Consider the following 21,874-nt stretch of genomic DNA (forward strand, 5'->3'; position numbering starts at 1 on the left):
GGTACAATACATTGATTGAACCATACAGAGGTTCTCTAAGAGTTAACTAGACCATACGATATGTATTGACCACGCCAATCACGGTGGTTGCACGATATATAAGCTTGCGCGCATGTGTTGCCTGAGGCACCCACTCACATGCGCCTCTTTCTGATGTCTCTCAATAAGTAACTTTATGCCCTTAAGACTTTTAAGTTAGCCAGACTTAGGTTAGCTAACTATCATCTAACTAGTTATATGCTTAACTAACTATGGAAATAAGCTAAGCACCTTTCCTAAGTAGTACTAGTTTCTGCTAGTGTCATGACTCATGCTAACAATTTCCCCACGGGGACTAGGTTGACCAAAACATGCTTATATTTCTCTCCACTTCCTAGTAGATTCAGATCACTCAGAGCGTACACAGAGGCTTCCTGGGGAAAACGAGGTTAATGTTAAGCGAACCTTTGCCCATGGTTACGGTGAGATGACTTATTGCCTAGCATGTCATAATTAGGGTGTACACATCAAGTCGACCCAAACTAGCACTTCGCTTATTATTTTGTATGTTTTTGTCTCATGCGTTAAGAAGCCGACACTCAATAGGTGGTAGAATCTTCCGCCCTTTTCCGGCATACGAAGACGGGAGTTTCTCTTTGTACTATGTAGGCTCGTGTTCGATTTTGTGGATTTGTTACCATGTAATCCAGCTTTGCGATATGAGAGGAGTACAATGTTTTCTGTAGCTTGTTCAAATCTATGTGACAAGATGGGCGCTCATAGTGGACGGAGCACGTCACATCTGACATTTCGCGAAATATGACAGTCACCGAGTCCCGTTGAGATCGCTGGCGCTTGAGGGCTTATATAATAATGGCTATACCAGTTGCTATAACGAATAGAGAAGTTTTATACAGTTGCGCTGTACGGAATGGTCCCGGAGACATCCGGATCATCTGAATATAAGAGTATCTGCAGTCGTAGTTCAAAGCTATCCAGCAGCCAGTCCTTTTATTCTTTCCTTTTCTTGACTCGCGAAACCCACCGTCTGTTTCTTTGTAAATCAGAGCCGCAAGGCTGAATCAATGGATCCTATCGAGAAGGTGGACGTTCTAATCTGTGGAAGTGGCTCCGCTGGTCTCTCTCTCTGCAGCAACCTGGCTTGCCCGATATGGGATTCGCTGCAAGGTGCTCGAACGTCGCGAGGGTCCTTTGACCTTGGGCCAGGCCGATGGTGTGCAATGCCGGACCGTCGAGATCTTCGAGAGCTTTGGCATTGGTGATGAGCTTCTTCGTGCATCTTACCATGTTCTGGAGGTTGTTTTCTGGACCGAGGATAGCCCGGGTGTTATCAAGCGCACAGGCAGGACGCCAGATACTCAACCGGGGTTTTCACATCAACCGCATGGCATACTAAACCAGGCACGTGTCAATAAGCTCCTGCTTGATGCTATGCATCGTTTCAACAAGCAAGAAGTAGACTACGGTTATGACATTAAACATTTAGAGGTTGATAGTCAACAGGCCAAAGATCCTTCAGCATACCCGGTTAAAGTCATCACTAGGAAAGATGGGAGAATAGTGCAGTTTGAAGCCAAGTATGCACTTGTAAGTTGTCTTGTTATCAATGTTATTCCCACGTACATTCCTGGTTCCTGAGAGATGTTACAGGCATGTGATGGCGCGCATAGCATTGTTCGCCACGCTCTGGACTTTTATATGATTGGCGATGGCAGTGACGCAGTCTGGGGCGTGATGGATGTTGTACCTCGGACAAGTTTTTCCAGATATTCGGAAAAAAGCCACCATCCGCTCCAAAGCCGGTAGCCTATTGATTATTCCCCGTGAGGGCGAGGCCTACAATTTGGTGAGGTTTTACATAGAACTTCCCAATGGAACGAAGGCCAGGGAAGTGAAATTGGAGGATCTACAGCATACAGCTAAGAACATCCTCAGTCAGTATGATGTGGATTTTACGGATACCATTTGGTGGTCTGCCTATCCCATTGGCCAGCGTCACGCCGACAGCTTTCATGAGGATTACCGGGTTTTCTTGGCTGGTGATGCATGCCACACGCACTCTCCCAAGGCTGGTCAGGGGATGAATGTTAGGCTTCAAGATGGATACAATATTGGATGGAAACTAGCCTCGGTATTGAAAGGATTGACCCCTCCATCTCTGCTGAAAACCTATGTTCTCGAGCGTAGGAAGACAGCTATCGACTTGATCAACTTTGATCGCTATTTCTCGAAGCTCTTCTCATCAACCGCCAAAACGTCGCCCCAGGAATTCCAGAAAGGATTCATTCAGGCTGGAAAATACACGGCTGGCTTAACAGCCAAGTATGACAGATCACCAATCGTGTCTGATATGGATGAGACACAAGGACTTGCGACCAATGTTGTGGTCGGAATGAGGCTACCCAGTGCCCAAGTCGTGCGCTTCTGCGACTCGAAGCCCCTGCAGCTAATGACTGTGCTAAAGTCCGATGGCCGGTGGCGTCTTATAGCTTTTGCTGGCGACATTACTTTGACTGTCAATCAGGACCGTTTACGTGCTGTGAGTGTCGAAGGCAGTCTTAATTTTCTTGCTAATGGAGTGTTCTCAGCTTGGAAACTATCTCATGTCGGTGGAAAGTCCCATGCGCCGTTTTGCCCCTGGTGGTGGTGGTGACATCGACAGCCTGATCGAACCGATTCTAGTGGCATATGGTAATCGCCACGAGATAGAGCTTGACCAGGTTCCAGAATCCTTCTACCCAATATCCGGGAAGCATAAAGTTCACGACCTCCATAAAATCCTCTTTGATGACGAGAGCTACAGCAAAAGCCATGGCCACCTCTATGAATATCTCGGCATGAGCCCTCAGAACAGTTCTATTGTCATCGTTCGACCGGATCAGTGTAAGCAAGGTGTCCTCTCCTCCTCACTAGGAGAAAACGAATGCGAATCGGAGCCAAGGGTCAATGATCTTCCCACTTTCACATTGAGTAGGCACCTCTTTTAGCAACGATTTCGAATATAAAGACCATACACGGACACGCTCGAACCGGATACCATTGGATTCCGTGGGTTAAAACTACAGGAGATGCTTGCTGATCATGTTGTTTCACGGGTCTGCTCCGGACCTGAGGGGATCGCCATTCTCGGAACGAGATTGACCGCGGCAGTTTTCTGAGACGAACGTCTTGTGAGTGCCGGAACCAATCCGCTCGAGTGTGTCCTAAACAGTATGAAGAACTCGAAAGGAACCAGTCGTGCACACCGCTAGAAAAAACAACCATGGATTTCCATGCACAGTTACAGGCCGAAGGTGAAGGTGGCGAAGGATTTGGATTGAAACCGAATCCCTTCTTTTCGTCCCCTGAGTTATCTCGGCAATCCAGACCCTCTACTTAGCCGGACGGAGAATTTAGCATGTGGATGGGTGCTTCTAGGGGACTTGAGCGTTAGGTTTTCATGGACGAGACCTGATCATCATAGAATGCTCATCAAATGTATGACGAGGATTGTGAACTTCTGGACTTGATTTTCTCCCTATTCGCTACTTATGTAGATAGCTTCGACGAAAACTACTGCAGCATTTATGAACTACATAGCTATCAGGAAAATCAAGCTTCGTCAAGGAATCCCAAATCATCCAGCTCCAGTCCTATGTTCGCCATGTAGTCGTTCCAATTGAAGAAAGGGTCTTGTGCTGTATTATTATCTAGGTGAGAATATATAGAGACTTAACTTTGGATCAATTCAATTCAGATGTATAACCATAAACTCCAAGACCAAGCTATGCACAGATAGTTAAAGCGCCTCGACACCAGAAGGGCAATAATTTTATCAGTTAATCAATTGGGTATGAGGAATTCGGTGGCCCAGCCAAAATGGTCTATAGCCTCCAAGAGAGAAAGAAACAGCCACAGTTATTCCTCGCTTTGCCGTTGCTTCTCTTCCTGCTCTTTTGCTTTGATATCGTTGTACGCAGCTTCGCGTGCTTCTTTCATCGCGATCTGACGAATTTGTTCGTCCTTGGGCAAGGCGTCGAAGGTCTTGACATTTTCATCCCATTCTCGTATGCAGTCACTGTTCCAGTTGCATTGCTCGACCTCGCCATACATGGGATGGTTGTACCGTGGGTGATTGACCGGCCACCTCGAGGCGTGAAAATGATGCTTGACTAACGCGGCGCGCGCGTTGTGATTTCCTGAATCCGAATGACCTTGGCCGGCAGCAAAGGCTTCCACGGTAAGTACCAGAATGCTTCCGACGAGCTTTGATTCTGCTAGATTGTGAAAAGCATCCCACTTTACAGTTTGGCCACTTTCCGCGCTCATCTCAGCGAGGATGGCTTCTGTGAAGGCCGACGGCCCCGTGCCGCTGATGACCTCGTCAAAGTCCAATTGGATGTCGGAAATCGAAACGCCCTGCTTATATGCGACTCCTTCAAGCCATTTGATGATGCCGTTGATCAGTCGCATCATGACTGGTAACCCAGGCTTCGCCATGAACGTCCACTGACAGAACGAGCGCGACTTGGGTCCAAGGATTGGGTGATCGTACCATTCGGGTTCGTCGATCTCGACGCCAACCACCAGATTGAGGTCTTTCGGATCATAGCGGTCAGGGATAAATCGGTCAATGGGCCTCAAGGCTTCAACGTCAATATCTGTGTAGACGCCACCCTCGACGTACATAACCAGATAGCGCAACAAATCGGCTTTGACAATCTTTGCCGTGAGCGATTGGTACACGTCAACAATGTCTGGGCGATTGAGGCCTGTTGGTCCAAAGTGTGTCTCGACGTAGTAAAGATCATTTCCATCCGTCAACACCTCGTACCGGTGCCCCGGGTTTTTCTGAATCCAGGTCCGGGCTACTGAGAGATCACGCTCTTCAAAGGCGAGAGGATCAACCTTCCATGTCTGCCAAACTTTACGCGGGAACTGCCCTGTTGCTGCAATTGTCTGATAGGAGAGGTTGTATTCGTATCCGCTCAACGATCCAGACCCGGATACATAAAAGATGAACAGCAGGCATACGATACACAGAAGATATAGCTTTCTGATGTGTTTCGTCCTTGTATCACTGCCAAGGACCACAGACATACTTGCGGTGTCTACAATGAGACAACAGACCTAGCTGAAAGAAGCACTTGTTCCACCAAGAAGCATGGCAAGAAAGGAAGCCGGAAGTCTTCGTCAAGAAGCTATCAACAGCTGCGCTGATGAAGGATACTGCGCGGGGGTGTTCAGACGAAAGAACGCTTAGCAGGTTCGACAATAAGCCTCGGCGATTTGGCCATAGAATCCGTACGGAATCATGATACAGGAGATCGAGCATCTGCATGCCTTCTGGGAACAAGCTGAGACTAGCAAATTAGCAGCCAGTTGTAACCTTGGAAACCGAGGCAAGTCTTTTTTTTCCTTTTTTATAAATGGCTAGAACGTCGTGCAACCCATTTGGCTATTCCTGATCCTGTCATTAAGCCGACAACCTAAGCTATTGCAGCTCTCCCGGTGCCTTGACGGACCGTGGTATCCAATACATCTTCTCCCCAGGTTTCCCAGCCTACGGAATGGACCGGAGCGACGAAGGAACAGCACTCTGCAGTTCGCTTGACTATGAGTCTCTAAATATTACAAGTACTTACCCCGCCTCTCTCCGGGGCGCAGTTTGACGATCCATTCGAGCATCCACCAGAGGCCAGATCCCGAACAGCCATCTTACCCTCGCTTTCATGTGACGCGCGACGACCCCCCCGCGAGACCTTGGATGACTAGTGAAGGCCGGGCTGATTGAGCAGTTGCAGTACAATGTATATGAGTTTTCTTTCATTTTACCTTTTGTCCCCTCATGCTGAGATCTTTTTGGTCACAATGCCGGCAGATGTCAAGGGGATTCTGGACGATGAACAGCTGTGGAAGAGCACGTCCACACAAGGCCACCATCTGAAGATCGCCCTTTCGTCTAGAGTAGTTCGCACGCTGGCCAACCTTGGCCGACCAACTTACTGGGCCAGTACTGGTAACAATGGCAAACAGCTCAGGCGAACCGCGTATCTGGACGGTCTACGTGGCTTTGCCGCTTTCATGGTCTACTGGCTACACCATCAGTTATGGGCTCACGACGACGTCCAGATGAACCACGCTTTTGAGAATGTCTTTGGTTGGAACGGGCGACACTACTTTGCTGCCCTGCCCGGTATTCGAATCTTCTTCTCAGGCGGCCATTTTGCCGTTACCGTGTTTTTTGTCATTTCGGGCTACGTATTATCTGCAAAGCCGCTGTCGCTAATCCACGCGGGCGAGTTTGTCAAGCTGGGAGAGAATGTCGGATCAGCATTGTTTCGTCGATGGTTGCGACTTTTTCTACCGGTCATTGGTACGACTTTCGTCTTCATGTCTGTGTTGCACTTGTTCAAGGTTCGGACATCCATCGTGGACCTTGCTCCCACGTACCGGGAAGAAGTTTGGAAATGGTATAAGGAATTTAACAGCTTCGCCTTTGTGTTTCGGTCTGGCGGCGAGCCCTGGTTTACCTACAATTTCCATGCGTGGTCCATCCCTGTCGAGTTCCGCGGCTCTATCCTGATCTACGCCTCCGTCATGACATTTTCACGATGCACGCGAAACGCACGGCTGTTGTGCCAACTTGGGTTGATTTCATACTTTATCTGGATTGCGGATGGCTGGTTCTGCGCCCTGTTCTCGTCGGGCATGCTCTTGTGCGATTTGGACCTGCTTGCTGCTAACGACAATCTGCCGCGCTGCTTCTACGTCCTGCGACCTTACAAGCGAACCATCTTCTACGCCTTATTTGCGGTATCTATGTATCTTGGCGGCGTACCCAGTCGCAACGCCGACCTCGATAATCTTCGCAACTCATATGGCTGGCGCTATTTATCCTATCTCAAACCGCAAGCCATGTGGGACTACAAATGGTTCTTTCTAATCTGGGCTTCCACGTTTCTTGTCTCTTCGGTGCCGCACATTCCGTGGTTGAAGGCCTTTTTTGAAACCCATTTCTGTCAGTACCTTGGACGTATATCATTCGCCTTCTATCTTGTGCATGGGCCTGTTCTGTGGCTCGTGGGCGACAGGTTGTATGCCGCGGTTGGCTGGCCGCGCGAATGGCACGCAAGCAATACACCTACTTGGATTAATCGATTCCCACTGCCCAAGGGTGGCCCATTGGGATTGGAACCCAGTTTCTTGGTGTTGCATCTCATCTTACTACCGCTGACGCTGTGGCTCGCAGAGATTGTAACAACAGTATTTGACGACCCCAGCATCCGGTTATCACAATGGCTGTACAAGAAAACGCTCGCCCCGAGCGAAAAGTAGTGTTAAACCACAGCGTTGAATATCGCATTTGAGGAATTGCCTCGGATAGATTAGTTAACCATCTAAAGGATGGCAAGTAACATAATGCATGTTGCACTATTACTTCTGAAAACAGTAACCAATGAAGTATGCAGTCCACTACATAATGTACACACTCATCATAATTGCCCGGCTAGCAAAGCAGCGCTCAGGGACGCCTTCGAGGGGTTTCTGCGGGGCTCCGGTTGTTAACAATGGGGGGTTGGCTGTTACATTGACAAGTCTGGCTTATACCAATTTGCTTTTACATGTGACGCATTCTTTCTCGCGCGTCGTTGATTGTGATAGAAGGCCATTACCGGAGGAAAGGTCATACAACCGATCATGCGAATGCGGTGATCATCTAGTTATCAACACATTTCACAAGCAGCAACATGCTAATCAGAGGAGTTACGCGACTGTTCTTTCCAATTGCACTGCTCGTCTTCTTCACTCTTGCACAGTTGAAGCGCAATTTGTTCCCGGGTTCGTGGTCAGTTGGATACGGCAGATGGGCAAAAGCAATCGTGGTTCCTCTGAAATTATCGCCAGATCTATCACATTCAAAGTCCGGTCCGGATCTGGATTTGAGCAAAAGTCTTGACGCAGACGATGATGATATTCATCTAGATCTTGAGGAAGTCCCGTTTTCGGATGGGAACTTGGTGCAACCATCAGGACAACAACAACAACAACAACAAGAAGAAGAAGAAGAAGAAGAAGAAGAAGAAGCAGCAGCTGAAATTCTTGGACAGCCACCAGACTCAGAAACAACAGCACAGGAAAAGCCCGGCTATACACACAACACCATTTTCTCTCTCTCAACAGCTTCTGGAACGTACTTCGATATCTCGTTCGGCAACCACAAAACCCTCAACCCGAACATCATCCCACATCCCTCATCTAGCGACAAATGGATCATTGTTGCACAACAGAAGGCCGGAGATGATCAAGAAGGCCGGCATTCAGCTGTTAGTGTCCAGCTAGTTTGCGATGCCTCATTTGGTTCGTCAGATGGTAGTGCGGCAAATGATCGTGATAGCCATTCCTTACCCACGAGCCGTAGCGGCAGCAATAGCGAGACTTTATCGTGTATAACTCCGCCCGCTGTTCTACCCATCGAGGCTACGAGCTCTGGGAACCGTTGCCAGGGTCGTTGGTCTCCGCTAAGTCTGAATATTGGGCCTCACGATGCCCGCCTCTTTTACGGGCCCGAGCTTCCTTATATTATCTACGGATCAAATTCTCACTTCACGTGTTTCGGCCAATGGATGCATGACTTCCGCAAGCTCGTCAGCTGGCTATCATCATCGTCATTCAACGAAGATCCAAGTTCGCAGTCGACGCAGACTGAGAAGAACACCGAAATGTTCAGTGCCGCCGCAGAGTTATACCGCCCGCCTCCCTATGGACAGATTGAAAAGAACTGGTTTATCTTTTGGAATCCGGCCGGTGATGCCTATGTACATTATGATGTGTGGCCACAACGATCATTCGCGAAGATTGAGACAATTCAAGGGAATAAGTTGCTTGTCGACGAATCTTCTGTCAGCCTCACTGTTGGACCAGATCTGGCATTTCTGGCTAGCACAAGTGATATGACATGCATGGATAGATATATGCCTCAAGTACGGGATAAATCTGAGGAGTTCATTCACCAAGCCACCAACTCTCTCTCCATAACTCTATGCAAACGCTCAGAGCCAGACTGCCAGCCCACCGACATGAATACTTTTATTTTCACCATCTTTCAGAAAAAGGCGCATGTCGGGTTTGGTGCGAGCTCGTATGAGCCGTACGTCATGCTCTTCCGTCGTACGGCTCCATTTGAGATACATAGTATATCAACAAAGCCATTCTGGATACATGGCCGAAAGTCGTCGCTTCAGGAAGAAGGCACACACGAGATGATATATATCACCTCGATGAGTTGGAAGAGCCATAGACAAAAGTACCATGGTTATAGTGACGATGTGCTCTTTCTCGCTTTCGGTATCGATGATTCCCGAACAGCAGGAATTGACTTTACGGCGAGTGAGCTGTTAAAGGACATGGGCCTCTGTATGAACAGTTTATTAGATCCTGGCAAGTCATATATAGGGTTGGCGTAAAGAATGACAGTAAGATTTGTATATATTTGGTTTTCGTGGCACTCCACTATGGTCATGTTTTTTGTAAGGTTATATACTATCCACACGGAGTTACTCTAGGTACAATTGATACACACCAACTTCGTCATTTGCATGGGCGGTGAAAAGTATGGCGAACGGACTGAAAGGAGTGATGGCAAGTAAATATTTCGCTAACTGCTTGCTTACAATAGGGTGTTAATCCTATCGTTCGCCCTGAAGTGCAAGACCTATTCGATGATAGACGTGGTTAAGCTATCAGTATTACGGAGAGAAGATCATGAACACCAAGTAACACCAAAGAATTCTTTGACAAATACTATACTTAAGTTCCTATGGGCTCTTCGAAAGTCAGATCAGACCAAGACAGGCAGAATAATGCCTTCTGAATATTGCATTCCGTGCCTTCAACTATAATGGGAAGCAGTGGTGGAATTTGTTCACCCGGTCAGTGGATGGCTCATTCTGGGAACGGAAATGAGGAGCTAATCGGATTGGTCAGTGGTGGGAAGCCTGAGGAGAGAAGCCACCGTTGTGGAAGCCTTTAGTGGGAGATAAACAGATCTCTAATGAGAAGAAGAAAGAATCAGACCTGGCAAAGCTTCAGTTAATGGATTGCGTAGTAGATCCTAAAGGAGGTGGATACTAGGTTCAACACGATGCAGGTAAGTTTCCAGGACTCAATCGATAATCTGACCAGACGACAAGTATCGCCAATATCGACATAGCGTAGCCAAGTCCCATAACTGCTCAGACTGGCCAGCCGGGTTCTTTCCCAGATAGTTTAGATAGCACTCAATGGAAATCGTTCCCCTCATTACGAAGAAAATACAAAGACGAAGCAGTACACCGTGCATACTAGCAATTATAGTAGATTGTTTTTGCTAATAATCCAAAGGACGTAAGCTAGTCTGTAAACCCATTCATTCGGAATGAGCTATGCTAAGGCTAGAACATTGCAAAAGAGTTGGAAGGAAATAACATTACTCAGTCTTGGAGTATAAAACAAGAATCAAACCCGAAATTAGCGAGATAGATCAAGGAGAAAACTTCAACTTTAAATCAAATTGCATCAATCCTTTCGTCACTCAACTAAAGAGGCCAGCATGACGTCTCAGGCTGGGAAGAAAATTCCGGTTCAGGCTCATCGAAGAAAGCTTGGAAAGAAGGTGCTTCTCTAAAGGCATCCGTCGATTCATAGTCCTCAAAGGGATCTGGGAAGTATTCGTTGGAGGAAGCTCGTTCGCTCTTCATGTATTCCCTTGCTGCATTAATCAGAAGGCTGACCCAGGGTTTTACATCTTCGTAACGAAGATCCTTCCAAAAATCCCAGAATCCATTGCTCGGCGAGGGATTCGAAGAGGAATCATCATTTCCAGTTGCCTGCCGTGCGTGCTGATTCTGGTCTTGTGTCTGATCACTAGAAGGGGAATCATCACTAGGCGGAGTTGTGTTCCCTTCGTCATCTTCATCATGGTGAGAGTCGGCGGGGCCGTTGTCAGCCATGTGTCCATGCCTCAACCACCTGCCGGCGTGCGTTTGATCAACGGTGGCCCCGGAAGCGATTTCGATGTAAGCCTGAAGCTTCAGATTTGTAGGATTTTGGTAGCGGGCCATGATCTCATGCTGTGCCCGGGAAGCTCGATCTTCCCGGTCGTTGATAAGATGCAATGTTTCATACCGACCTGCAGATTTCTGGACCAGTCCATGGTGATAAATCTTTGCTCCGCCGGAGAACAAACAAACGCACAAACAACTCATCTTCACACCACTTTTCAACTAGGGATAGCTTATCTTGAATTCCATATTCATTCAACCCGTCCCGTTTTGTAGTGACTACCGTGACGTTGGGCATGTAGTCTCGACCGCAGAAAAGGAAAAGCCAAGTGAGAATCTTGCAGGCTTGTGGTGTGATACGGGTTTCCTTTACTTCGTCTACGTATATCACACTACGGAATACAGTATAGGTATGAACTATGGACAGGGCTGTCATGAGCCTGTAGAAAATATCCCAATCGTCAAAGTCAACCGTGTTGAAGCCAGGCATGTCGAGGAATAAGTATCGCTTGCCTCCAATGACTACCGGGACAAGACTGGTGGTCTTTGTGCCTATTTTTCCTTAGTATAACGAATTTTGAAGTAAACGCAATAAGAACACACTTACCAGACTCGAGAGTCGAGCCCACATTCACATTTTCTCCTGTAATTGACTTGATATATGATGATTTCCCAACCCCTCCAGGACCAGTGACAATGATCAGATCTGCTCCAGCACTAAGGTGACTTTAAGTATAAAACCATGCATGTCAAATTTATCTGTGAAAGCTTACTGTTGGTTCAAGAATTTTTGAACTTTGTCAGTGAGTTTGTTACACACTTGGTTTGAGAAGCGTTTCCATCCGTTGCCAATGGACTGTAGAGAGGTTGCAGATAAGCTTGACATTGTGAATAAAGATATTGATCAAGTGAAAATAACAAAGTAACAAGACGGCGTTGTGAAGTTGGGTTGAAGGTCACAAATCAATGCCGGAATTCTTTTGCCTGCTGGTCTTTGAACACAAGAATATTTCAGAAAGATCAAAACATGGAACTTCGGGTGGGAGACCACAGGTCTTTTACAGACAGAATCTCCTATTAGGAATATGCTGTTCTTGCTGGTGACTCTCGCTGATAGACCTGTGTGCCATACTGCAAAGCGTATATTGCTTCTATAGAACCTACCTAGCAAGAGTGCGCAGTAGCTTGGTAGTATTTTAGCTACTGCCAATAAAATGCCACCGGGGTCCACGCGAACGCTCCGAGTCAAGAGCCAAGTTTGAGTCTTCGTGCAGCAACAGGGGTATGCATTTGCCACGTCAGCACTGTTGTCTCGATAGGCTGTGTCAATTCAGAGATTCAATGTCTTACATCATCCAAGATACCAGCTAGTTAGTTAGTCTATTGGCTAAAACCTGCCCTTACTCCCGAAGGAATAAAGATGACAGAAGCCCCTATTTCAGAATGACTTCTGATCATTGAATTTATTAAATTTAACAGTTGCCTTCGCATTACGAATGGAATTAATTGAATCATTCTTCTAAGCATACGCTATTCAACCAGATTCAAGGGGGAAAAAAAAGAAAAGAAAAAAGGAAAAATGGTTGATTTTAGATCAACGCAAAGTACCAAGGTGAATCTCTCCGAGATTGTGCGACTTTACGTTATCGAAAATTGGACACTTGATGAGGTTATGTTTGAGATGGAGCAAAGATTCTCGCAATCTAAATCCAAGCTATCGTAAGTAGCAGCCATTTATGTAGTGAGGAAACAATCACTCATGACATATTTAGAAAAGACGGCTGGAAAAGATTTCTGAATACCCAAGGTATCTTTAAGAACTTTTCAGAACCGGAATTGTTATTTATAAGGGCAAAGCTTCGCCAAACACAAGATACTTGGAGCTGCCCAGTTTTTGCAGATGATGTTCTCCAAGACAACAACAAAGTTAGGCAGAACTACGAGAGAAAGAGGCAACAAACATCCAAGAACATAGCAGAAGCTCACAGACGAATCACATTCTTTCATCTACCCTTTGATTTGAAAAACACTATGCGCGACCCAAAAATCTTCAGAAACTTTCGACGACTTTTATTTTACGTGTGCGTCCGAATGGGCTCCAGACGAGCGAGGGTTGTATGCAAGAAGTGACAAGCTCCGGACTGAGCTGACCTGTCTCAGTAACCTACACAACTTGTCTGTACGTGCTTTGAACCAATTCAAAGAGGGAAAAGAAGACATGGGCTGGGCCATGATGCAGCCTGTATACCAAACTCAGGAAAAAGTCGTGGACATTCGTCACCATCGTCAAATTGTGGATATCTTTGCAATAATACGCTTGTTCTACAAGGACAATTTCGGTGAAATTTGCAAGAAGATGATAAACAAGTTTTCTGAGTTAGCAAGCCCTCTGGCGGACAATGATCTACGAAAGCTCATTTTTGAATCCTGAGAAGACTTGGCATTTGATTCAACGGGTCATCAGTATGTGGCACTTGATCTCTATTGTCGGTACCTGTGGATGTCAAGAGCGAGCCATGGCCAGATCAAAGCCTACTATTCCTACTATCAAGCGAGTTTCCCCAGAGCTGATATAGGTGGATTCTATGATTTATATAGGGGGAAGAGACATTGGATGAGCTTAAAACTATCCTCCGAGAAGTGGATGGAGAGCTGGGATATTACAATCACGAGACCTTCTGTATATGGCATACCGCAATGAGATTTCTTGAACACGAAAGGAGATATGAAGAAATGGAAAGTCATCAGTCGAAGTTTGTGTGAGCGCTTGGTGGGTCTTGAAAGCGAACTGGATGATCCGAGACAATTGAATCTCGATGCTTCACTATCCTTCTACTTGCTAGGTAAGGCGTATGATGGTCAAGAAAATTGGGCCAAATTATATACATTGTTTTCTGCGACGAGAAAGGGTTGTCGTCAAGGGTAAATGGGACTCAACTCAAGCAGCTGCACTCCACAAGTTGGTGCCTGTTTCACAAAAAGTTGGGTCTTCTGGCTATACCCAATCATTGCATAAAATGCTACATGAATTGCAGTTCATCGTGGAATCATAGAAACTTTAGCACCAAGAACTTTGTCATGAACATGAATTTTTAAGGACATCATAATTTAGAACTATGATGAAATTGATTTGTATAAAAATAGTAGTAGAGGAGCAATAGCACTTCTTCTTTCGACATATAAAACAAGGCTACTATCCTAAATAAACACTCGCGACAGCCACAAATGGAAGTTATCAACACCCAAAACTACGCTCAACAACGACTAGATAGACAAGTTCTTTGCAACTCAGGCTTGTATCTCAATCCAATCGAATTTGCACCATCGCTCGATTTGTTTTAGCGCGTATAAAGTCCGACATGAATCTACATGCTTTGGTGCTGAGAGAGAAATTTTGGGCATTGTGATACACTTTCCTATTCGGGTAATATTTCCTTTTCTAGTTTTAGGGTTAGGTTTCAACAAAACCCTAAGAAGCCCCCGAACCGGGCAGAAAGCACGCGCTTGCTGATGACTGGATTCTCAGGTATTCTCATATTTCAGTCAGCTTAATGCAGGCCTTCCCAACAAGCTATCTAAAAAATAAAATTCAAAGGGGCTGACACGGATCTCCAGTAAGCTGTTTTTGGGAGGGAGATTGCATGACGGCATCGTAGTCAGTGAAATGCCTCTTATGATATGCCTGATGGGGTTGAAATATATGTGCAGCATGTCGGGAAACTGACTGTGATTATGGACATAGTTATCCGAATTCAAGAACTTGATTCTTCTAAATAGCCAAAATCTGCATTTCATCACGGTTGCATTTCATCACGGTTATGAAGCCTACATAGATAGACAGCAACATCCAGTTATCCCTCATAATGAATTGATCATCTCATTCAACTTCGCATAATCAAGTGTCATTTCAAACGAATGAGCCATTCTTCCTTGTGCAAGTCCGTCTCGATTAACGTTTATATTCAGTGATAGGCCATGCCACTGTTGATGGGCATCGCCCAAGATTACTACCATGACGCAAACATAGAAACTGAAACAAAAGCCAAGTTTCCCTGATCCAGCACCTCCAGCTCCTAGCAGGGGCTCGGGAGCCGCAGCGCTGTCCTACATTATGAAAATAGACTAACGTCGCCTAAACTCCAGCAATGGCCCTTCCTTCTCTGAAGCAAAAACGTCATATAACTGATACTCATTTTCTCTTCTTCGCATTGGTTCTTTATCACCCCTATCCCCACCACCTATCCTGGCCAGCTTCGGCTGTGATGGAATCCGGAGATCAGCCAACCACAACAGCCTCGCGAGGGCTAGACTAATTTCAAGATACGCCAGATTGATCCCCGCACAATTTCTGGTACCGTGAGAGAAAGTGAAAAAGGCTGTTTTGGCCTCTGATGATACTGATATAGACCCCTTTTCAGATTTGTATGAAGGCATCCATCGTTCCGGGAGGTAGGAGAAAGAGTCCGGGTAGTATTTCTCATTGTGATGGAGAGCATAGGCTTCGGAAGCAGCCACGTAGCCCTCTGGTACATATATCCCGCACACTATAGCGCCGCCTGGGCCTGCCTCTCGGTATAGAGGGGTTATTACGGGAGCAGACATGCGTAGAGCCTCTTCAATGCAAGCTCGCAGATATTGGCACCCATTCAGGATAGGTCCCATGTGGACATCCTCCAGAGATGAAAACCGAGACCTGATCTCCGCGACAACCCGTTCACATGTACTCGGGTTACGGGATAGATAGAAAAGCGTTGCCGAAATGGCGGTTGCAGTGGTGTCTGATCCAGCGGTGATAAGAGTGAACGCTTCAGCAACAATCTCCTGCGTGCTCAATTTCTCGCCCGTATCAGGATCTGTGGCATTTATAATAGTGGACATCATATCCCGGCGCTCGGGCTCTTGGATACGAGTTTTTTCCGTTTCGATGCGTTCCATGGCCCACCCTCGAAGCAATCCGGCCCATTGTGCTCGCTGGTTGTCCATGTTGCTCAGCGTCCAAGTGCCCAAGTCGAGCCACTGCCCGGATTTACCAGTTCGAAACGCTTCGGGCATCTGGTTTGCCATTCCCATTCGATATCCGGTCGATACTAACATGGGTCGGTACTGTCTGTTGTCGGGCTTGACTAAAGCGTCGGTAGATTGACCAAAAACCAGGTCTGTGATGATATCTAGAGCTAGATAGTTTGCTATCAAACGCATCCATCAGTTATTTATACCACATAAGGAAAAAGCCATTTAACATACCATGAACAGAGAGATCCTTGGGAGTCACCCAGTTCCCATCCTTAGTAGAGACTGTATCCTCACTCAGAAGACCGTCAACAAACCTATCTACATGCTTCAAAATGCACCCCTCGCTAGCCCTCAAAGCGGCCTCTGAGAACCCCTGCGCGACGAGCCTTCTTTTTCTCCGATGCATATTCTTATCTGTCGCATTGAAGACGCTGTGCACTGGATTGAATCTCAGTGCTTCGTAGACCTTGCCTTTGGCGAAATTGGCATTATAGCCATATATTTCCTTCATTCCATAGACATCATTGACGAGAATCCGGTCGGGTCCGTAGCGCACAATCGGCCCATATTGAAGATGTAAGCGGTGGATGGCCAGGTGGGTATCCTGGAGCCAGGCGTGGTACAAACCATATACATCAGTCAGTCGTGCAAGCAGCGGACCAGGAACATGCGCGAATGGGTGTAGAAAGAGCCGATAGATGCATATTGTCGCCACATAAATACAACCACTTGTAGACAGCAGTAATAGCAGCGTCAGTAGATTGTGAGGCTTGATAAAGCTAGACGAGGCTGCAGAGACGCTGCTGGCGCTTTTGTCCATGGTGTTCAAGGTTCACTTGACGAATATGTGTCAGTGGCGAGGTGGTACCTATGGCTGAAGATAGATATAGGTAAAGTATATGAATTATAACATGCCCAATTCTCCAAAAATCCAATCTACCATCATTCTGTGGTTGCAGTGCTAAATGCACTTAATTCTGACGTGCGCTCGCCGTTTCCTCGTCTTCATAGAAGGATTTGGCCCCCTGTCCGAGCGGGGCTAATATCGTGAGAAGTGCCTGGAAATAGGCAAATATTATAGGCTAGGGTCATGTTTAGGCGCAGCTCGGTAAATAGGCCGTTCCGAGTGGAAGTAATATCATGTCGAGCTCGCTATATGAAACTTGCGAAATCCGGAAGTGAATTGAGGTCTCATATTTAATCATCTTTTTTGTTTGGTGGTGCGCTTGAACAATTGATCAAGAAGAACACAAAATAGAGAAGAAAATATTTCAATATATACATAGAGTGTGCTAATCCCTGAAACAGAACGGATGTACAATGCAAGTCATCATGATGAACCATAACTCATTTCAGAACTTATTCAAAAACCGGGGTATCCCATAAACCAAAGCGCCTGACGTATCTTTGTTCATTTTCATTTTCATTTTCATTTTCATTTTCATTTTCATTTTCATTTTCATTTTCATTTTCATTTTCATTTTCATGTTCATTCTCATTCTTTTTGGAAACGACGTTCCTTTTATCACCATTTATATGCTCCTCGATGCATTATTTCCCTTGAATCAGAACAGTGAACTCCGCTTTTTATTCAACTTGCTCGAATCGCCGTCTTCGGAAGGCTTGAGAAAACCAAAGATACTCTTTTTCGCCTTTAGTCGTGGAATATCTGGTGCAGACGCGGTGGGCCGTTGAGCACCGGCAGCCGCATGAAAGGACATAGATGATTGGGGCCGTAACTGCTGCTGGGATTGATGAAAGTTGACAGAAGAATAATTCCCGCCTGGTGGTTGCATATATGGTCCCAGACTTTGCTGTCGCTGTTGCTGCTGAGTCGGCATGTAGTGGGAATATCGCGCTTGATGACTCGGACTGACTGTAATGGAGGGATTAGCAGAGTGATTCGACTTACGTCGCTGTTGGCGAGTTCTCTGATCTTCCATTCCAAAGACTTTCTTCAGCCTTTCGGTTTCTTTGTCGATCTCCGCTTGCTTTTTGCGTTGCGCCTTCTGCTCGGCTTCGATTAACTTCCTGGTTTTGCGTTCCTCTTCCTCGGCCTTCCGACGTCGCTCTCTTTGCATGACTTCCTCTTGATGCTTTAGTCGGGCATTCTCTGCATCAATTTCCCACTGCATGCGCGGATCGAGGGGTTGACTGCTTGGAGTGGGTCTGGAATCCCGAGTCTGGTGTGACTGGGTTGAAGCGGCATTGCCGTTCGCAAGTGTGGCTGCCGTTGGGTTACTGCCTGGAGCTATAGATGCCGCTGTTGTTACATTCGTTCTTGAAGATGTAGGAGAGCTGACAACATTGAACGCATCCTTCACTGGAGTAAAGTACACATCCCGAATCACAACGGCTCCTAGCATCAACACAAGCTCTAGACCCTTGAAGTCTTCCATTTCTACTCGATAGAGATTGGGTTCATAGAGGGTAATTTCTCGAAGTGATTTGAATATTGAAACAGTAATATCTGGCTCCTTGTTTTTCTTCCGACCATCTGGAGTAGTGGTCTTTCCCGACAGATAGCAAGCAAAATCTTTAGACAGCGAGCCGTCCTTCCGCCATACAAATTTGAGCTTGGGTGTCACGTCCGACATCGCAGGGCCCGTTTGTATTTGATCCAGCGTGGAACTAGATGGCTGTTTGAATGACTGCTGCGGCATTTCGAATTCCCACGACGGTTGCGAATTCCAAGTTTTGGGCTTGTGGCGCACTACGACGTCTTGATCGGGATTGTATAAATGGATGATGAACTGGGACGGTAGAATCGGTTCAGGCGGAGGAGCTACGCCGCCATTCTGGCGAATTGCCTCCGCCGATAAGCTTGGCTGAGTCCATTCCGGGATAATGAGAACCTCGCCGTATAGCACGTCGGGGATGTAGGGGTCGTAGAGAGCGACGGCATAGCGATTTCGGGAACTGGGTTGGGCGGGATCAAGGCAACGCAGTGAGTATGCAGGCTCAGGCTCGTTGCCATACTGTGTGAATAGGACGTTGACGTTGTTGTTGGATTTATCTTTTTTGTTGCTGCTTAAGTAGAAGGCTAAGAGGCACGGGCATTAGACTGCGAACATTATAGACTAGGGTGACGTGAACGTACTTGGGAGATTTTCGTCCAGCATGATGAGCGTGAAGCGGCGGCGTCATTAGGAATACAATGTCGATCAAGGAGGATCTGAAGACGAGAACGATGATGGGACGTCGTCGTGGGAAATTACAGCCTTATGTTTGAGGCCTCAGAAATGCGGAGAGCAAATCTTGGCGATCCCTGCGCCACAGTCCCCACCGGGCTATTTATAGTATCTATTCTATCTGCAGTGGGCTCGTTTATTATACTATGAGTATACAAGTTATATAGTAAAGAAAAGATTCTAAAGATAAGCTTGTTTGACAAAACCTCTACTGCACGTGCCTATGACAGCAACGACAACCCTCCCGCGGACTCTTTGATACCAAGTACGACAGGAGAAAACACAACGGACACCTCATGCATACCATAGCCTAGGCATTTAGATTCAGGCATAATGGGGCATTGCAAAGGTTAGCTAGGCAGGGACATACACATTGAAATGCTGCTGCCTGTACGGTATCATGCCATTTATGGGCATTGAACAACAGACATGGTGGATAGCAGCGCCATCTCTCTTGGCTCAAGAGAGGTAAATCGCTATTGCCTGCACACCAGCCTGCTTAAACCCATCAATCTCTGTTGCACAACAATAAACTGCTGCCTTGGTCTATCTAGTCAGTCTAAGTATCCAAAAAAAAACACATCTATCTGGATGCATGTTTAGTCGTAAATCACAAACTCAGAAACGGCAAAGAAATATGGAGTCGAGAGAATGAATGGTGTAGGAACAAAGTGAAAGATATCTATACGCGACTGCCGTCGACTTCCTGACCCTCGGGAACTTTAGCATTCTCGCGTTCTTTTGAACTGGGCTGCAATCCTTGTTTTTCCCAGCCGTCGAGTCCCTGTTGGTAATACACTTTTTGGTCTTCGCGGGATGGCGCCTCGGCGCTCTTTCCGCGACGCTTTCGGGATTCTGGAGTTTCGATAATTGTGGCATCATCACCATCGTCTAGTTTCTTGCCTTCAATGTCCTCGGTGTCAATGGTATCGGAGAAAGTGTACGAGCGATACTCCGTGTTGAGCCAGCCGGTGCCTAGTATCGAAACCCGTGTCAATGACATCGTCCATACTTTATTTCTCATTGGGTGGGGGGGGGGACACTTTAGACGACATACCTTGGTAAAGACTGCTATCTTCCCAGTCTTCGGTCAAATAATGAAGCAGTCCACCGTGCGTGACCAGGATGATTTGCTTCTCCGGACGAGCTTTGAGCCATTGCCGAACCTCACGGGCGCGATTTCTAAGAGCTCCAATCTGGGGGGCCCATTTGCCTTGCTGTAATGCAAGAATTGAGTCAGATGATCTGCTAGTTCTAGTTTCCTCCCAAAGGAAAGAAAAGACGGAATAGGGATGATACCTTGCTATTCCATCCTTCATGCACCAGGGAGATATCAACCGGCAGACCACGATCAACAAACTCTTTCTGCAGCACGGCAGGGTCACTTCCAGTATCACAGGGAACGTCGCTTGTCTCCTGTGCCTCGGGGATGCAAATGAGCTTTAAATCCTTATGGCCAGAAAAGACAGGCTGGAAGCTGAGCAGAGCAGTATGAATGGTTCGGCGCAGGGGAGAGGCAGCGACCAATTCGATCTGAGAATGGTATGGAAAGCTCTCTTGGAGTTGCGCGCATTGCTGCTCTCCTAGTTGCGTGAGTTCTGGGTCGGGAAGAGTGTGGTTTGCGGTTGTGAGGTTGTGGTAGCCCTGCAGAGCAAGAAAGATTAGTTAGTAAAGGCGTTCTCGGAGAATAGTAAGATGGTGCAATTGGAGGCCTACTTGAGCGTGTCGCACTAGATGCACGATCGGAGGCATGGCGGATAGCTAATCGATAAGTCGGCGCGGGGTATGGACTATGGCGTGGCGGGGTCAACAACTATGAATTGATTGTTTGACACGAGAACGTTGACTGAAGGAAAGGATGACAGAGAACGGATGGAGGAGAATCCAAACTTTGCTTATGGTTCCTGAGAAAAAAGGCAGCGGCATGACGATGATGAGTCAGGAACACGTGCCAAGTTAGTTAGATTACTAACTACGGAATCAATTATCAACCTCCCTCGTTTCTCTGGAGAATCACGCATTGTTTAGTCGTCGATTTTGGTACTTGATGTACCAGATGAACCGCCTAGAGCTTCCATGAAGCGCCACATCGATTGTTCCTGGCCATCCATGGCCATAATGGTATCGTTCATATCAGCGATTTGCTCAGCTAGCCTGTCGTCATTGAAAGTGTCGGGAGTTATATACCTAGGTACGGATGGGTTTTCTCTATCCAGCTCAGTGGAATTGGTAAACGTGTACCTGGTAGTATTGATGCAGCCTTGTTGGTGAGAACTAGCGCAAGTTCCATTCATGGCAATTTATCAATATTGAACACAGTAATCTGGCAAGCCCGAATCTTCTGGAAGTGCACACAAGCAGTTTTATTTCTGGAGTCTATTCAATAATGATCGACGTGTATGTTCTTCTCGTCTCTCGGTGCTCGAATTGCCTCGTCAACAGCAGTGGCCAGATTCAATAGGCGCTCCTCGCCAAGTGGCTGACCGACTAGTTGCAGACATACAGGCATGTATTTCTCGTCTCGAATGTCAATCGTTGTGTCAGCAGTGGTGATTGGGAGAGTAGTCGAGTAGCTTGTACACAGACGTCCTCTGAACTGCATCGAGGTAATACCTCTGCGCCGCTGCTTGCCACTTCTCTGTCAATTCC

The 21,874-nt window shown here is 46.7% G+C and overlaps 9 protein-coding genes across 9 annotated transcripts, besides 3 other annotated features; 4 read left to right on the top strand and 5 right to left on the bottom strand.

Annotated features, from left to right (window-relative positions):
- Positions 1 to 60: part of a repeat region (Identified by RepeatMasker using a combination of RepBase library and repeat library created with RepeatScout) that runs on past the window's edge.
- Positions 61 to 226: 166 nt separating this feature from the next.
- Positions 227 to 260: a repeat region (Identified by RepeatMasker using a combination of RepBase library and repeat library created with RepeatScout).
- Positions 261 to 306: a repeat region (Identified by RepeatMasker using a combination of RepBase library and repeat library created with RepeatScout).
- Positions 307 to 1,064: 758 nt separating this feature from the next.
- Positions 1,065 to 2,987, top strand: UA08_08502 (hypothetical protein; the record flags this gene model as incomplete). Its single annotated transcript, XM_020263397.1, has 4 exons — positions 1,065 to 1,082; positions 1,168 to 1,587; positions 1,883 to 2,539; positions 2,589 to 2,987. The coding sequence occupies 4 exons, from the start codon at positions 1,065 to 1,067 to the stop codon at positions 2,985 to 2,987; spliced, it is 1,494 nt and encodes a 497-aa protein (XP_020116383.1).
- A 910-nt stretch (positions 2,988 to 3,897) lies between these two features.
- Positions 3,898 to 5,079, bottom strand: UA08_08503 (hypothetical protein; the record flags this gene model as incomplete). Its single annotated transcript, XM_020263399.1, has 1 exon — positions 3,898 to 5,079. One exon carries the CDS (start codon positions 5,077 to 5,079, stop codon positions 3,898 to 3,900), a length of 1,182 nt encoding a protein of 393 aa, XP_020116376.1.
- Positions 5,080 to 5,850: 771 nt separating this feature from the next.
- Positions 5,851 to 7,317, top strand: UA08_08504 (hypothetical protein; the record flags this gene model as incomplete). Its single annotated transcript, XM_020263400.1, has 1 exon — positions 5,851 to 7,317. The coding sequence occupies one exon, from the start codon at positions 5,851 to 5,853 to the stop codon at positions 7,315 to 7,317; it is 1,467 nt and encodes a 488-aa protein (XP_020116377.1).
- A 413-nt stretch (positions 7,318 to 7,730) lies between these two features.
- On the top strand, positions 7,731 to 9,446 carry UA08_08505 (hypothetical protein; the record flags this gene model as incomplete). Its single annotated transcript, XM_020263401.1, has 1 exon — positions 7,731 to 9,446. One exon carries the CDS (start codon positions 7,731 to 7,733, stop codon positions 9,444 to 9,446), a length of 1,716 nt encoding a protein of 571 aa, XP_020116378.1.
- A 1,110-nt stretch (positions 9,447 to 10,556) lies between these two features.
- Positions 10,557 to 11,907, bottom strand: UA08_08506 (hypothetical protein; the record flags this gene model as incomplete). Its single annotated transcript, XM_020263402.1, has 4 exons — positions 10,557 to 11,159; positions 11,215 to 11,573; positions 11,629 to 11,738; positions 11,795 to 11,907. The coding sequence occupies 4 exons, from the start codon at positions 11,905 to 11,907 to the stop codon at positions 10,557 to 10,559; spliced, it is 1,185 nt and encodes a 394-aa protein (XP_020116379.1).
- Positions 11,908 to 12,600: 693 nt separating this feature from the next.
- On the top strand, positions 12,601 to 13,452 carry UA08_08507 (hypothetical protein; the record flags this gene model as incomplete). The annotated part of the gene is made up of 3 exons (XM_020263403.1): positions 12,601 to 12,740; positions 12,794 to 12,828; positions 13,076 to 13,452. The coding sequence occupies 3 exons, from the start codon at positions 12,601 to 12,603 to the stop codon at positions 13,450 to 13,452; spliced, it is 552 nt and encodes a 183-aa protein (XP_020116384.1).
- Positions 13,453 to 15,143: 1,691 nt separating this feature from the next.
- Positions 15,144 to 16,854, bottom strand: UA08_08508 (hypothetical protein; the record flags this gene model as incomplete). Its single annotated transcript, XM_020263404.1, has 2 exons — positions 15,144 to 16,207; positions 16,266 to 16,854. The coding sequence occupies 2 exons, from the start codon at positions 16,852 to 16,854 to the stop codon at positions 15,144 to 15,146; spliced, it is 1,653 nt and encodes a 550-aa protein (XP_020116385.1).
- Positions 16,855 to 17,599: 745 nt separating this feature from the next.
- UA08_08509 (hypothetical protein) lies at positions 17,600 to 19,156 on the bottom strand (the record flags this gene model as incomplete). Its single annotated transcript, XM_020263405.1, has 3 exons — positions 17,600 to 17,910; positions 17,947 to 19,077; positions 19,135 to 19,156. The coding sequence occupies 3 exons, from the start codon at positions 19,154 to 19,156 to the stop codon at positions 17,600 to 17,602; spliced, it is 1,464 nt and encodes a 487-aa protein (XP_020116478.1).
- A 751-nt stretch (positions 19,157 to 19,907) lies between these two features.
- Positions 19,908 to 20,977, bottom strand: UA08_08510 (hypothetical protein; the record flags this gene model as incomplete). Its single annotated transcript, XM_020263406.1, has 4 exons — positions 19,908 to 20,200; positions 20,283 to 20,442; positions 20,525 to 20,869; positions 20,942 to 20,977. The coding sequence occupies 4 exons, from the start codon at positions 20,975 to 20,977 to the stop codon at positions 19,908 to 19,910; spliced, it is 834 nt and encodes a 277-aa protein (XP_020116477.1).
- Positions 20,978 to 21,874: the final 897 nt, after the last annotated feature.

This window comes from Talaromyces atroroseus, assembly GCF_001907595.1.
Source record: "Talaromyces atroroseus strain IBT 11181 chromosome Unknown scaffold_14, whole genome shotgun sequence".
Taxonomy (NCBI): domain Eukaryota; kingdom Fungi; phylum Ascomycota; class Eurotiomycetes; order Eurotiales; family Trichocomaceae; genus Talaromyces; species Talaromyces atroroseus.